Source organism: Heterodontus francisci, chromosome 14 (assembly GCF_036365525.1).
Source record: "Heterodontus francisci isolate sHetFra1 chromosome 14, sHetFra1.hap1, whole genome shotgun sequence".
NCBI lineage: Eukaryota > Metazoa > Chordata > Chondrichthyes > Heterodontiformes > Heterodontidae > Heterodontus > Heterodontus francisci.
Window position 1 is genome coordinate 107586902 of NC_090384.1, and position 14910 is coordinate 107601811.

At 44.2% G+C, this 14910-nt stretch overlaps 1 protein-coding gene across 2 annotated transcripts in view; it reads right to left on the reverse strand.

Annotated features, from left to right (window-relative positions):
• The window catches only part of LOC137377211 (GTPase HRas), a 62197-nt gene that overhangs the window by 23384 nt on the left and 23903 nt on the right, over window positions 1–14910 (reverse strand). For both annotated transcript variants that reach the window (XM_068046722.1, XM_068046721.1), the window contains exon 2: window positions 5803–5938. In XM_068046722.1, the coding sequence (XP_067902823.1) occupies window positions 5803–5913 (111 nt within the window). In that variant the 5' untranslated portion in view covers window positions 5914–5938. The remainder of the gene's footprint in view (window positions 1–5802; window positions 5939–14910) is intronic.

The following is a 14910-nucleotide window of genomic DNA, read 5'->3' on the forward strand; positions in this document are numbered from 1 at the left end:
CCCTTTAACTGTAGTTTGACTGCACACTGATTTCCAACAGCCCAAGGCGATGTGCTGAAATCTTCGCACCACACCCTTGGTTTCATCTGCAGACATGGTTACTTGTTGAGATTGCTTGACTCCTGGGCACAAGTATTGAAGTTTGACATTAGGCTGAGCTTTGGTAACTCACCTTCTCCAGTCACACCCTAGACTGGCTCTCATCCAAAGACTGCTCGAGGAACAGCCAACAATATGGAACCACATGCAAAACCCGCAGTGTTTTAAAACTATCTCCCCAGAGGAGACTTTCAGCCATGGCCCAGTGAGGGCACTCTCACCTTGGTCTGAGTCAGGAGGTTGTGTTCAAGATCCGCTCAACTTGAGCACATAATCCAGGCTGACACCCCTGGGGCGGCACAGAGTGGGACCACTGTCAGAGGTGCCATCTTTTGGATAAGATGTCCCCATCTTCACTCTCAGGTGGGTATCAGAGATCCCATAGCCACTATTTTAAAGAGCTGGGGAGTTCGCCCCGGTGTTCTGGGGCTAATATTTGGCCCACAACCAACATCACTAAAACTGGTTATCTGGTCATTATCACATTGCTATTTGTGGGATCATGCTGTGTGAAAACCAGCTGTTGTATTTCCTACATTACAGTGACTACATTTTAAAAACTAATTGCTGTAAAGTACTTTGGAACAAGAGGGTATGAAGGATGCTACAGAAATGAGAGTTTGTTCTTTAATATTCAGCTTCTAGATATTCTCCAGAGATCGAACAAAGATTGTGTCAATTCTGAAATAGCTGTGGTACCAGAGTGGAAAACAGCGAGTGTGGAAGCTCAGTAACCAATTAAAGGCTGGCCCACATTGGACCAGGTTCAAATTGAACATAGAAAACAATCGAGTGGTCAGGATGAAGATAAAATGCAAAGTGGTCCCTTGGGGAGAGATTGCTAATCTCAATCTCACTCAATGTTCCTTTATTCAAGGAGTCAAGTCACCCCTTCCATCACTAACACTGTCAATAAAATCAGTTATGTCACTATAGTTACAGATGTCCACACTCCACCCCCATGCAATATTGGTGCTGAGTTTCCATTCCCCAGAACATTCCCTCCCTCCCCCCATACCCCCAACCCAACACTCAGCAGCGAGTAGACAAGAGCAGCAGCAAGAGGTGCACCTTCCGAACCTGCCCAGTGGGTGACCAGACATCTGAGTTGGGGTGGGGCGGTGGGAATCAGACAGGCCACTGACTCCAGCAACTGCTTTCGGTTGGATTCCTCCCAAAAGCTTTGAGTGGTCACAATCCTGAGACTTATTACATCAGCGACACATCCCAGGACAGCTCAGTAACGAGCAAGTGAATCCACAGTAAAAGAAACTGGGGCGGGGGGGGGGGTGAGGGCGGCGACAGGTGGTCAAGTACACTCGGATTTTCCTTTCTCATTTGGCTCTGTGAAAAGCTCTGACCCATGAGGTCACCTGACAGGGAACAGTAACAACTCAGGAAATACACAGCATGTTCCACATCAGGGTGAGACACCAAATTGTTGTGTGCATCATATACTCTAATATACACACAGATGAGGAAATACAAACAGGTCATTTGGCCCAAACAGTTCATGTGGTAAATAAACAACATGAGCAAATAGTTATCATCTCATTTATCCTCCCCGTTCTTCTCGGCCTTCAACCCTCTTCCCTTACTCCAGTGCTGTCCTGAGGGAGCGCCAGAGGGCCAGTCCCGAGGGAGCGTCACAGCGTCGGAGGGCCAGTCCCGAGGGAGCGCCGGAGGGTGGGAGGTGGTGTTTTTCAGAAGAGACGTTAAACAGAGGTCCTGCTCCCTGCCTTCTGAGCTGAGCATTAAAAGATCCCATAGCCATTATTTTGAACAGCAGGTGTGTTCTCCCTAGTGTCCTGTCCAATATTTATCACTCGACCAATAGCGTAAACAGATTATCAGTTCATTATTACATTGTTTATGGGAGCTTGCTGTGTGCAAATTGGCTGCCGTGTTGCTCCAACAGTGACTATAGTATTTTAAGAGGAAAATACTCTGGATGCTGGAACTCTGAAATGAGAACAGAAAGTGCCGGAAATACTCAGCAGGTCTGGCAGCTTCCGGCACTTTCTGTTCTCACTGCAGTATTTTGTTGGCTTTGAAGTGCTTTGTGGCGTCTGGTGGTTGTGAAAAGCACTATATAAATGCACATCTTTTCCTTTTTTAAAGAATGTGGCTCGGTGTCAAAATGCATTTGATAAGGATCCTGTGAAGCGCCTTAGGATGAGATTTACTATGTTAAAAGGTGCTATGTAAATGTAAATTGGTGTTGTTGCTGTGAGTACACCATCACTCTGAAGGGATTCTCAGACACGGTGGCGAGGGGGTAGTGACCAGAATGAGGTGCTCGGGCATTGATAATACACAGGAAATCTCTCACATGGTCAGTGCTGCAATCAGCTACAGTCTCAAGTTCTGTAATAATCTCTACTCTGTGGGCGCACAAATCTGGTTTAATAATTCCCATTAGTCCTATTTCACATTGCCAAACCTGGAGTGTACACTCCTGGTGTTGACAGCCCAGCTATAAATAAACAGCAGCAAACAAACAGAGTTCGGTGCAACCAGCAGCCTCACAGTTAGAATTAACTAACACACTAAATAGGAGTGGAGCGATCTCTGAATTTCCAGGCACTGTATTGAACTATACTGAGCAAGGTTCATTGAGACGTTTAAGAGGCATCTTGACAAATACGTGAATAGGATGGGAATAGAGGGATACGGTCCCCGGAAGGTTTTAGTTTAGGCAGGCATCAAGATCGGCACAGGCTTGGAGGGCCGAATGGCCTGTTCCTGTGCTGTACTGTTCTTTGTTCAAAGAATCAGCTCCCAATTGGGAATCCAGTGATCAGCTTTCACCAGAAAAATCACCATGAAAATGGTCATTAAAACCCAACTGGTTCATTCATGTAACTCCAGTTCCAAATGTAGGGATTGCCAATCGTTCAGGATCACTTGGACTCTGCAGAGAAAAGCCCTGGCAGGAAAATCACAGGAGATTCAGTGTCTTTTCCTCCTCATTTTCTTTGCAGATTTTTATTTGAAGCAAAAATAATTGGAGATTGGGGGCAGGGGGAGAAAGGGGAAGGCTGTTTGACTGACAGTCAAGAATCATCCAATTGTATAACAAAGAGTCTGTTTTCTTTTCCTATAGGTTGGGGGAGGGATGTGGGGGCAGGGCAATGAAAAATTTAATGCAAGAGGAGTTTACAGGTCACTTCAGTTAAGACTCAGCCACATTGGTGTGGGTCTGCAGTCAGTCACATATTGTTCAGACCAGGCATGGTCAGAAGGTTTCCTTCCCTACAGGACATCAGTGAAACGGTTGAATTTTTACAACAATCCGACAGTTTCATGGTCACAATTACTGAGACCAGATTTTGTTCAACTGAATTCACATTCTCAAAGTGCCCATGGTGGGATTTTGAACTCGCTCTCTGGATTATTAGTCTAGTCTGCACTGTGAAGAGGTGTAAATGGATTGCAGAAACTGTGATTTGCACCATTGAGAGACCAGTAAGGTGAAAACCACTAGGAGCCTGCACAGAGACCCATCAGCACCTGCTCTACATGGTCTTGGGGAACTTTGGAACAGTGTTATTTGCTGAAGGGGGTGAATTCAAAAACTAGTCTGTGGGGACAATATTTCAGTGAGTGGGGGGTCAATCTATGGAACAAGATCCTGAGGGAGATGTTGGAATCACAGACTGTAGATTAATTCCAGTGCAAATTAGAGATTTCTCATTCAGAAAGTAATATTGTGGGATCCAGTCTATGAGTAATTTGATAGATGTGTGGGGAGTGTAACCGCCTTGGGAGGTACATGTGACTTTGGGCCTATGTTTCCCAAATCTCTCCATCACTGGGAGTTTTCCTCATCTCCTGTCTGGGTCTGTTGTAGACTCACTGATAGAGATTGATCACTGTGATTAGTCAATAACTCCATTATAATTGGACCATGCGACTATCAGGATGGTAAGTGAACCAGACGGGTTGTGGGTCTTTTCTTGTCCAGCATTTCAGATGTTCTGAAGTGAAGTGCTTTCTGTATTGGTGCACGAGGTGAGTGGGTCATCTCTCTAAAGCTGCTTTACACTCCGCTAAGATCCCACGAGTGATAAACCAAGCACCCACTGCCAGCACACTGGCCTCTCACACGAAGAGTAAACTCAAAGGCAAACTTCCCCGATTCACCAAGACCAGAGGCTGGAAAACCCAATTTATATTAAAAAAACAAAAAAAAACAGGTTTTACTGGCCTTGGGAGATCCTGTAAGTTTCAGCTTGGGGTGAGCTGGTCAGTAAAACACGTGATGAAAACTGTCACGGCTCTCATGGGGAATAAAAGTATTTAAACAACTCATAACTCTATGAACTGGAGAGCAGAAAAGAAACAATAGGGAACGCTGGAAACACTCAGCAAGTCCGTCAGCTTCTGCGGACTAACAGAAGTCAGTATTTCACACCTTGAATACTTCCTCAAAAAAAAAAAAGAGTCTAAAAAATGACTGCCCGGTTCCTCCAAAGACATGGACTGGCACAGGATCAGGCCATTCAGCCCCTCCAGCATTCAATTAAATCATGGCTGATTTGTACCTCAGCTCCATTTACTTTCATATCTCTATGCCCTTATCCAATAAAAACAAAATCTCTTCACCTCGGTCCCGCTTTTTCTGTTTTTATTTCCGGTTTTCAGCACCTGCAGTATTTCATTCCTATTAACTTGAGGCTTCTCTACAATTAATTATTCACATTTAACCCAGCAGTTCAACATGTGACAATGCACCTCATCTTGGAGATCACATCACTGCTCAATTTCTGACTGTTAACAGGAGAACACAATAAATCTATGAACCAAGAGTAAAGCAGGCACTGCCAAGCTTGTATTAAAGTCTGGACAGGAAGTACGCTGGAATTCTTCTTCCCCAGACTCAGTTGTGATTCTAATCAGTGCTGTCAGAGGAGACTACAGGATGGCTCGACAGACACATTTGAAAGTTAAAGGGGCAGGACTGCTCCAAGTGATTGAGAGATCTAGAATGAGGGGACAGAAACACAAGGTTAAATTCAAGAGGTTTAGGACAGAGGGCCGGAGAAACTTCACAGAGTTGAGGGGCTGTGGAATGCAGTTCATGACCGAAGCGGAAACCTTGTAAACACTGAAGAATCGGTTTGACAGGCAGGTGAAGGAATGGGGATGAATGGGATATAGGAACAGGGCGTGTGCCCAGGATACAGACACTGGGAATGTGCAGGGAAAAACAGCATAAACTGGAACAGCCCGTTTCTCTGTTGCAGTTTCTATGACTCCACGTAATAGGATCAAAAAAGACAGATAGATTTGCATTTATAGAAGTCCTTTCACCTCATCATTAGAAAATTAGTTATTCGAAAGAATTTACAAAACCCCGCAGGACATCCCAAAGCAATGTATAGAAGACAAAGTACTTTTGTAGTCGCTGTTGTAATGCGGGAAACGTGGCAGCCAATTTGCACACAGTAAGATCCCATAAACAACAATCCAATAATGACCAGATAATCAATTTTTAAAAGTGATGTTGGTTAAGGAATATGGACCAGGACACTGGAAAGAACTCCCCTGCTCTTCTTCAAACAGCTGAATGTAAAAGATCCAGTGCGCTAAGAAACCAGACGAGGCCTCAGTTTAACGTCTCACCCGAAAGACGGAGGAATGGAGGGATCAAGGGAAAAGCCAGTTCGAGGCAGAGTTTGATTTGCAGATGTACTGTACCTCTATTGTAGGATCATATTCATCGACAAAGTGGTTCTGGATGAGCTGGATTGTTAACGCACTCTTCCCAACACCACCAGCTCCAACCACCACCAGCTTATACTCAGTCATCTTGAGGTTCACCTCCACCCGTCACCTGTAATCAGAGAGAGATCGATCACCATTGACCAACTCTGGTCTGCAGTCCTTCAAACCTAACTCCGGACTTCCTGCAGAATAAAAAATGCCCAGTGTGCAGATACTGATCCGAACACATTCACATCAAGCAGCAGACCTGTGGTTACTTTATAAAGTCATGTTTTTATATTAAATTGCAAAAGTTTGCAGTTCACACTGAGCTCTCCTGGGTGACATCAGGAGTCTGTTGGAGGAAGGAAGCTCGCTGAAGATATCAACGCCCCTAATGATCAAAATCAGTGAACAAGAAACTGCTGTGAAGACAGTGCAAAGAGTTTTCCTGTTTTGTGCAAAGCAGCAGTTTAATTTCACGTACAGCGAGACACATTTGCTAGTTTGCATTCAGTGCTGTTGATCTGAAAATTACTGCTCTGAAAATTAAAGGAACAGCACGCAGTACAGACAAGGCCCTGACACATTTAGCTCACATACTGGGGGTGCTCCTGCAATGCTGCTATTTTCAACCATTTCATTTCCTTTGCTTGTTGGCATTTCAGATAAAAGTTGGTTGCAGGAAACGAGGACACGCAGCTAAACAAATACAGACAACAACTGCTCAGGAAATTGGCAGCCCAGTAGACTGATTCTACAAGAACTGCTTGCAGCAAGTCTGGGCGATGGAGCACCTTCAGGATGTTTAATTTCTAACTGAGTGAGGCCGCTGCTCATTGAGCTCAGGAGGTCAGAGGGCAGTTAACACACATCGTAAATTTTAGGCTCCATTTCAATGACTGGCTTTCTCTTTAGCATGAGGTTGTTTGTATCTGTTACAAAGAGATATATGTTGGAATGGGATGGCCGGTCACTCTCACAGGACAAAGACCTTGCATAGATACAGCATGTGCTCAGTATGTCCCCTTGCTCTTCACAGTGAATTACATTGAGTGTAGTCATTTATGTTGACAAACTGCTGCTGGAGGACTATCAATTCGGTGAAAGACACTCTTTTGTCTGCCCGAAACTTGCTGGTCTTCCAGCGCAAAGAGTTGTCCATGACCGAGTGTTGCAGACTGGCACATTCCAAGGTCCAGGTCTACGTGCTGAGGGACGCACTAAAGCTTGGGGCAGCCGCAGCAAAGACTCAATGGGGAAAGACCACAGTGTAAGGTCCCCCCACCAAGCTGAACTGAGGGGCTGGATCCATAGGAAACCCCTTGGGCTGTATACAGAAAACATGGGTTTGATGTAAAACGTACATGGCATGTAAAATGAAATGGAAGGGTTGTGAGGCAACTCACTCCTGTATTGAAGGAAACTGATCTCCTTTGCACTGTTTGTATTGTTTGACTTGGTGCTTTTTGGAACGGTTTTGTAATGTATTTTTTTTTTTACTGATTTTTATGAATAAAGAATATTTTGAAATAAAAAAAATTATGTCGCCAAACACTGCAGCCAATCTGCACACAGCAAGATCCCACCAATAGTAAGGAGGCAAGTGGCATTCTCTCCTCCACCTCCAGAGTCACATTCTTGGACAAGGGAAATGTTGGAGTTGATGATCAGCCCATGCCACAACTTCATGCAGTGCTGGAGCAGCAGATAGCAAGTTCCACAGATCTAGCACTCCTGTACTGCTACTGTTCTGACGTGAGGTTTGGAAATCCGTTTGTTCCAATCCATTTCAAAACTTTGTTTCCCCCACCCAGGAACAGTGAGAGATAGCTATTCCCCCAAAACCACATCCCCTGCAGTAGTGTAGGTATCAGCTGTGGCACAGCGGAGAGCAATCCTTCCTCAGTCAAAAGGTTGTGGGTTCAGTCCCACGCCACAGATTCCAACACAATATCCACGCTGACCTACCAGCAGCGGTACTGAGGGAGTGCTGCACTGTCAGAAGTCTCTTCAAAGAGATGTTAAACTGAGGCCCCGTCTGTCTTCTCAAGCAGATCCCATTACTGCAAAGAAAAGCAAGTAAATTCTCCCTGGTGTCCTGGCCAATCTTTATCCCTTAACTAAATCATTAAAAACAGATTATCTTGTCATTGTCACATTGCTGTTTGTGGGATCTTGCTGTGCGCAAATTGACCACTGCATTTCCTACATTACAACAGTCACTACACTTCAAAAAGTACTTCATTGGCTGCAAAGTGCATTGGGAGGTCATGAAAGGCGCTATATAAATACAAATCTTTCACCAGCTGTCTATCCACAATTGGTTGTCAAAACGTTTCTCCCACCTAAACCTGATGCAGAGACTCATTAAATTCCCTTCCATTGTCCCAACGTCCCACGTTACAATCCTGTGATTAAAGTGTCAGTTTGCTGGCACCATGCTTTGTGGACCTGCATCACATGACTGACCTCCCCCCTCTGTTTTGGGCATTCTGTCAATCAGCAATCTAACAACCAACCAATCATGAAACTGCCCTGTACAAACTACAAATGGCTCCTTTAAAAGGCATGCACTGCCCAGTAAGGGGGGGGGGGGGGGGGGGGCGGTGTGTGGGGAGCGATCCAGAGTAAGAATCCCTTTGACCGAGGGCAGTGGACGCTCAACCTCAAGCAGAAAAATAAAGCAACTTTGATAGGCTATGGCTGGAGTATCAATGTCGCAACCTTGGTTAATGCACAACATACAGGCAAATTACTGTGAACGAAACAGAATCACAGAATCGTTAGTGCAGAAGGTGGCCATTCGGCCCATTGCTCTGAAAGAGCAACTCCCTCAGTTCCATTCCCCTGCCTTCTCCCCATAACCCTGCACATTCTTCCTTTTCGTATAACTGTCTAATTCCCTTTTGAATGCTTCAATTGAACCTGCCTCCACCACGTTCTCAGGCAGCGCATTCCAGACCTTAACCACTCTCTGCGTGAAAAAGTTTTTCCTCATGTCACTTTTGCTTCTCTCACCAAATACTTTAAATCTGTGCCCTCTCGCTCTCTATCCTTTCACGAGTGGGAACAGTTTCTCTCTATCTACTCTGTCCAGACCCCTCATGATTTTGAATACCTCTATCAAATCACCTCTCAGCCTTCTCTTCTCCAAGGAAAACAGTTCTAACTTCTCCAATCTATCTTCATAACTGAAATTCCTCATCCCTGGAATCATTCTTGTGAATCTTTTCTGTACTCTCTGCAATGTCCTCACGTCTTTCCAAAAGTGTGGTGCCCAGAATTGGACACAATACACCAGCTGAGACCGAACTAGTGTCTTTATACAAGTTCAACATAACTTCCTTGCTCTTTTACTCCATGCCCCTATTAATAAAGCCCAAGATACTGTATGCTTTATTAACCACTCCCTCAACCCGTCCTGTCACCCTCTGCCTTATACACATATACACCCAGGTCCCTCTGCTCCTGCACCCCCTTTAGAATTGTCCCCTTTATCTTATATTGTCTCTCCATGTTCATCCTACCAAAATGAATCACTTCTCTGCACTGAACTTCATCTGCCACCTGTCTGCCCATTCCACCAACGTGTCTATGTCCTTTTGAAGTTCTAAACTCTCCTTCTCTCAGTTCGCAATACTTCCAAGTTTTGCATCATCTGCAAACTTTGGAATTGTGCTCTGTACACTAAGGTCTAGGTCATTAATACACAACAGAAAAAGCAAGGGTCCCAACACTGATCCTTGGGGAACTCCACGACAAGCCTTTCTCCAGCCCAAAAAACATCCATTAACCACTACTCTCTGTTTCCTGTCACTCAGCCAGTTCCATATCCATGTTGCCATCATCCCTTTTATTCCATGAGCTACAGGTTTTCTCACAAGTCTGTTGTGTGGCACTGTATCAAATACCTTTTGAAAGTCCATGTACACCACATCAACAGCATTGCCCACATCAACCCTCTCTGTTACCTCCTCAAAAAACTCCAGCAAGTTCGTTAAACATGCTGACTTTCCCAAGACTAGTATTTTAAAATTAAATAAGGGCAATTATGAGGGCATGAAAGCAGAGCTAGCTAAGGTGAACTGGAAAATCAGGTTACGGGACAGGTCAATATAGGCAGACATTTAAGGGGATATTTCAGAATACACAAAATAGATATACCTCAATGTAAAAGAAAAAAATTCCAAGGGTGGGACCCGTCATCTGTGGTTAACTAAAACAGTCAAAGATAGTATCAAACTTAAAGAAAAAGCCTATAATTGTGCAAAGATGGGAGGCAGGTCAGAAGATTGGACAGAATATAAAAAACAGCAAAGAATGACTAAAAGATTGATAAGGAAGGTAAAATTAGAGCACGAGAGAAAACTAGCTAGAAATATAAAGGCAGATAGTAAGACCTTCTATAGATAATTTAAAAAAAGAAAAGTTAACAAAGTGAGCATTGGTCCTATAGAAGTCCAGTTCTGGGTGCAGCACTTTTGGAAAGATGTGAGGGCATTGGAGAGAGTACAGAAAAGATTCACAAGAATGGTGAATTAATAATGGATAATAAAAGGAGATGACAGATGAATTGAGCAGGTATTTTGCATCGGTCTACACTATTGAGGATGCAAGTAACATCCCAGTATTAGCTGTAAGTCAGGAAATGGAAGGGAGGGAGGAACTCAAGAAAATTACAATCACCAGGGAAGTGGCACTGAACAAATTGTTGGAGCTGCGGGCTGACAAGCCCCCGGATCCTGATGGACTTCATCCGAGGGTGTTAAAAGAAGTAACTAGTGAGATAGTTGATGAATTAGTTTTAATTTTCCAAAATTCCCTAGATTCGGGGAGGGTTCCTTTAGATTGGAAAATAGCGAACGTAACTCCTTTATTCAAAAAGGGAGGGAGACAGAAAGCAGGAAACTACAGGCCAGTTAGCTTAACATCTGTCTTAGGGAAAATGTTAGAAGCTATTATTAAAGATGTTATAGCAGGGCATTTAGAAAAATTCAGGGTAATCAGGTAGAGTCAACATGGTTTTGCGAAAGGGAAATCATGTTGAACCAGTTTATTGGAGTTCTTTGAGGGAGTTACATGTGTTGTGGATAAAGGGGAACCGGTGGATGTATTGTACTTAGATTTCCAGAAGGCATTTGATAAGGTGCTACATCAAAGATTATTGCAGAAAATAAAATCTCACAGTGCAGGGGGTAAAATATATGCATGGGTAGAGGATTGGCTAGCAAACAGGACACAGAGAGTAGGCATAGATGGGTCATTTTCTGGTTGGCAAGATGTAACGAGTGGTGTGCCACAGCATCTGTGCTGGGGCCTCAACCTTTTACAGTTTATATAAATGACTTAGATGAAGGGACCGAAGGTATGGTTGCTAAATTTGCTGATGATACAAAGATAGGTAGGAAAGTAAGTTGTGAAGAGGGCACAAGGAGGCTACAAAGGGATATAGATAGGTTGAGTGAGTGGGGAAAGATCTGGCAAATGGAGTGTAATGTGGGACAATGTGAAGTTGTCCATTTTGGCAAGAAGAATAACAAACAAGCATATTATCTAAATGGTCAGAGATTGCAGAGCTCCGAGATGCAGAGGGATCTGGGTGTCCTAGTGCATGAATCACAAAAGGTTAGTATGCAGCTACAGCACCTAATTAGGAAAGCTAATAGAATGTTATTGTTTATCACAAGGGGAATTGAATACAAAAAGTAGGGAGGTTATGCTTCAGCTATACAGGGCATTGGTGAGACCACATCTGGAGTACTGTGTGCAGTACTGGTCTCCTTATTTAAGGATGGATGTAAATGTGTTGGAGGCAGTACAGAGAAGGATTACTCAACTAATACCTGGAATGGGCTGGCGATCTTGTGAGGAAAGATTGGACAGGCTCGGCTTGTATCCACAATTGAGAAGAGTAAGAAGTGACTTGATTGAAACATAGAAGATCTTGAGGGGTCTTGACAGGGTGGATGTGGAAAGGATGTTTCCCCATTGTGGGAGAATCTAGAACTAGGGGTCATTGTTTAAAAATAAGGGGTCGCCCATTTAAGACAGAGATGAGGAGAAATTCTTTCTCTGAAGGTCGTGAGTCTTTGAAATTCTCTTCCTTAAAAGGCAGTGGAAGCAGAGTCTTTGAATATTTTTAAGGCAGAGGTAGATAGATTCTTGATAAGCAAGGAGGTGAAAGGTTATTGGGGGTAGGTGGAAATGTGGAATAATCAGTTCAGCCATGAACTTATTGAATGGCGGAGCAGGCTCGAGGGGCTGAGTGGCCTACTCCTGTTCCTAATTCATATGTTGGTATGTTCATAAACTTGCATTTTTCTGTGACTATTGATTTTGTCCTGAATTATTTTTTCTAGATGTTCTCCCACCAAAGTTAAACTGACTGGCTTATAGTTACTGGCCTTATCCTGACACCCTTTTTTGAACAAGGGTGTACAGTTTGCAATTCTCCAGTCCTCCGGCACCAATCCCCGAGTCTAAGGAAGACCACAAACATACGAATTAGGAGGAGTAGGCCACTCGGCCCCTCTGTCTGCTCCGCCATTCAATAAGTTCATGACTGAACTGATTACTCCACATTTCCACCTACCCCCCGATAACAAAGAACAAAGAACAGTACAGCACAGGAACAGGCCATTCGGCCCTGCAAGCCTGCGCCGATCTTGATGCCTGCTTAAACTAAAACCTTCTGCACTTCCAGGGACCATATCCCTCTATTCCCATCCTATTCATGTATTTGTCAAGATGCCTATTAAACGTTGTTATCGTACCTGCTTCCACCACCTCCCCCGGCAGCAAGTTCCAGGCACTCACCACCCTCTGTGTAAAGAACTTGCCTCGCACATCCCCTCTAAACTTTGCCCCTCTCACCTTAAACCTATGTCCCCTAGTAACTGACTCTTCCACCCTGGGAAAAAGCTTCTGACTATCCACTCTGTCCATGCCACTCATAACTTTGTAAACCTCTATCATGTCGCCCCTCCAACTCCGTCGTTCCAGTGAAAACAATCCGAGTTTTTCCAACCTCTCCTCATAGCTAATGCCCTCCAGACCAGGCAACATCCTGGTAAACCTCTTCTGTACCCTCTCCAAAGCCTCCACGTCCTTCTGGTAGTGTGGCGACCAGAACTGCACGCAATATTCTAAGTGTGGCCTAATTAACTAACCTTTCATCCCCTTGCTTATCAAGAATATATCTATCTGTGCCTTAAAAATATGCAAAGACTCTGCTTCCACCGCCTTTTGAGGAAGAGAATTCCAAAGACTCACAACCCTCAGAGAAAAAAATCTCTCCTCATCTCTGTCCTAAATGGGTGACCCCTTATTTTTAAACAGTGACCCCAAGTTTTAGATTCTCCCACAAGGGGAAACATCCTTTCCACATCCACCCTGTCAAGTCCCCTCAGGATCTTCAATCAAGTCACCTCTTACTCTTCTAAACTCCAGCAGATACAAGCCTAGCCTGTCCAACCTTTCCCAATAAGACAGCGTGCTAATTCCAGGTATTAGTCTAGTAAAGCTTCTCTGAACTGCCTCCAACGCATTTAGTCATAGAATCATACAGCATAGAAACAGGCCCTTCGGCCCACCGCATCCATGCCGACCATAATGCCTATCTATACTAATCCCACCTGCCTGCATTAATTCCATATCCCTCTCTGCCTTGCTCATTCAAGTACCTGTCCAGATGCCTCTTAAATGTTGATATTGTTCCTGCCTCCACCACCTCCTCAGGCAGCTCATTCCAGATACCCACTATTCTTTGTGTGAAAAATTTACCCCTTTGATCCCCTTTAAACCTCCTCCCTCTCACCTTAAATCTATGCCCTCTAGTTTTAGTCACCCCTACCATGGGAAACAGACTCTGGCTATCTACCCTATCTATGCCTCTCAATTTTATATACCTCTATCATGTCCCCTCTCAACCTCCTTCGCTCCAGGGAAAACAGACCCAGCCTATCCAATTTCTCTTTATAACTCAAGCCCTCCAAACCAGGCGACATCCTTGTGAATCTTTTCTGCACCCTCTCTAGCTTAATCACATCTTTCCTGTAGTGCAGCGACCAGAACTGCACACAGTACTCCAAATGCGGCCTAACCAACGTTATGTACAACTGTAACATGACGTCCCAACTCTTGTACTCAATGCCTCAGCCAATGAAGGCAAGCATGCCATACGCCTTCTTCACCACCCTGTCTACCTGTGTTGCCACTTTCAGGGAACTATGTACTTGCACCCCAAGGTCTCTCTGCTCAATAACACTCCCCAGGGCCCTGCCATTCATTGTATATGTCCTGCCCTGGTTTAACTTCCCAAAATACATCACTTCACACTTGTCTGCGTTAAATTCCATTTGCCAATCCCTTGCCCACTTTCCAGTCGATCTATATCCTGTTGTAACCTTTACATCCTTGTAGAGTTCACATTTCAGAAATTTGGACTTTCCTTTCCTGTCTGCTTTGTCCCTGCACCATCCCCCTTTATTTGCCATTAACGAGGTCAGCAGCAGTCTCAAAAAGAGACATACCTTTCCAAAGCCAAGGAAGCTGGCTCAGGCTCCTTGGCATACGAGAGAGTCACTGCTCAGCCTTAGTCATCAGGAATTCCCCACTGCGAGCCTGCAAGGGGGACGTGGGCTTTACAGGTTACTCCTGTTCCCAGATCACAATATATCCAGCAGACCAGGGGAAAGAAAAAAACAGGAACAGGAGGAGGCCATTCAATGAAATCCTGACTGATCTGTAGCCATTCTAACTCCATTCACCCACCTTGGCCCCATAATCCTTTGGCTAGCAAAAAATATCTCATTTAAAATTATTCATTGAAGTGAGCATCCAATATTTTTTGTGGGAGAGTGTTCCACACTCTTCCCAATGGGAAACATACAAGGAAGAATAAATTGCATTTATTGAATGGATCTTGTGAAATATACTGTTTTACTCCAATCAAGAGAAATGATCAGTTTCAGAAATGTTTAGAAGTAAATCAATGCATCAAATGACTTCTATTTATACCACAAACACCACCACCTCAATCCAATTCATAAACAATTTCAGATAGTTTATGGACACAGCCGATTGCATCCATAGGATTAC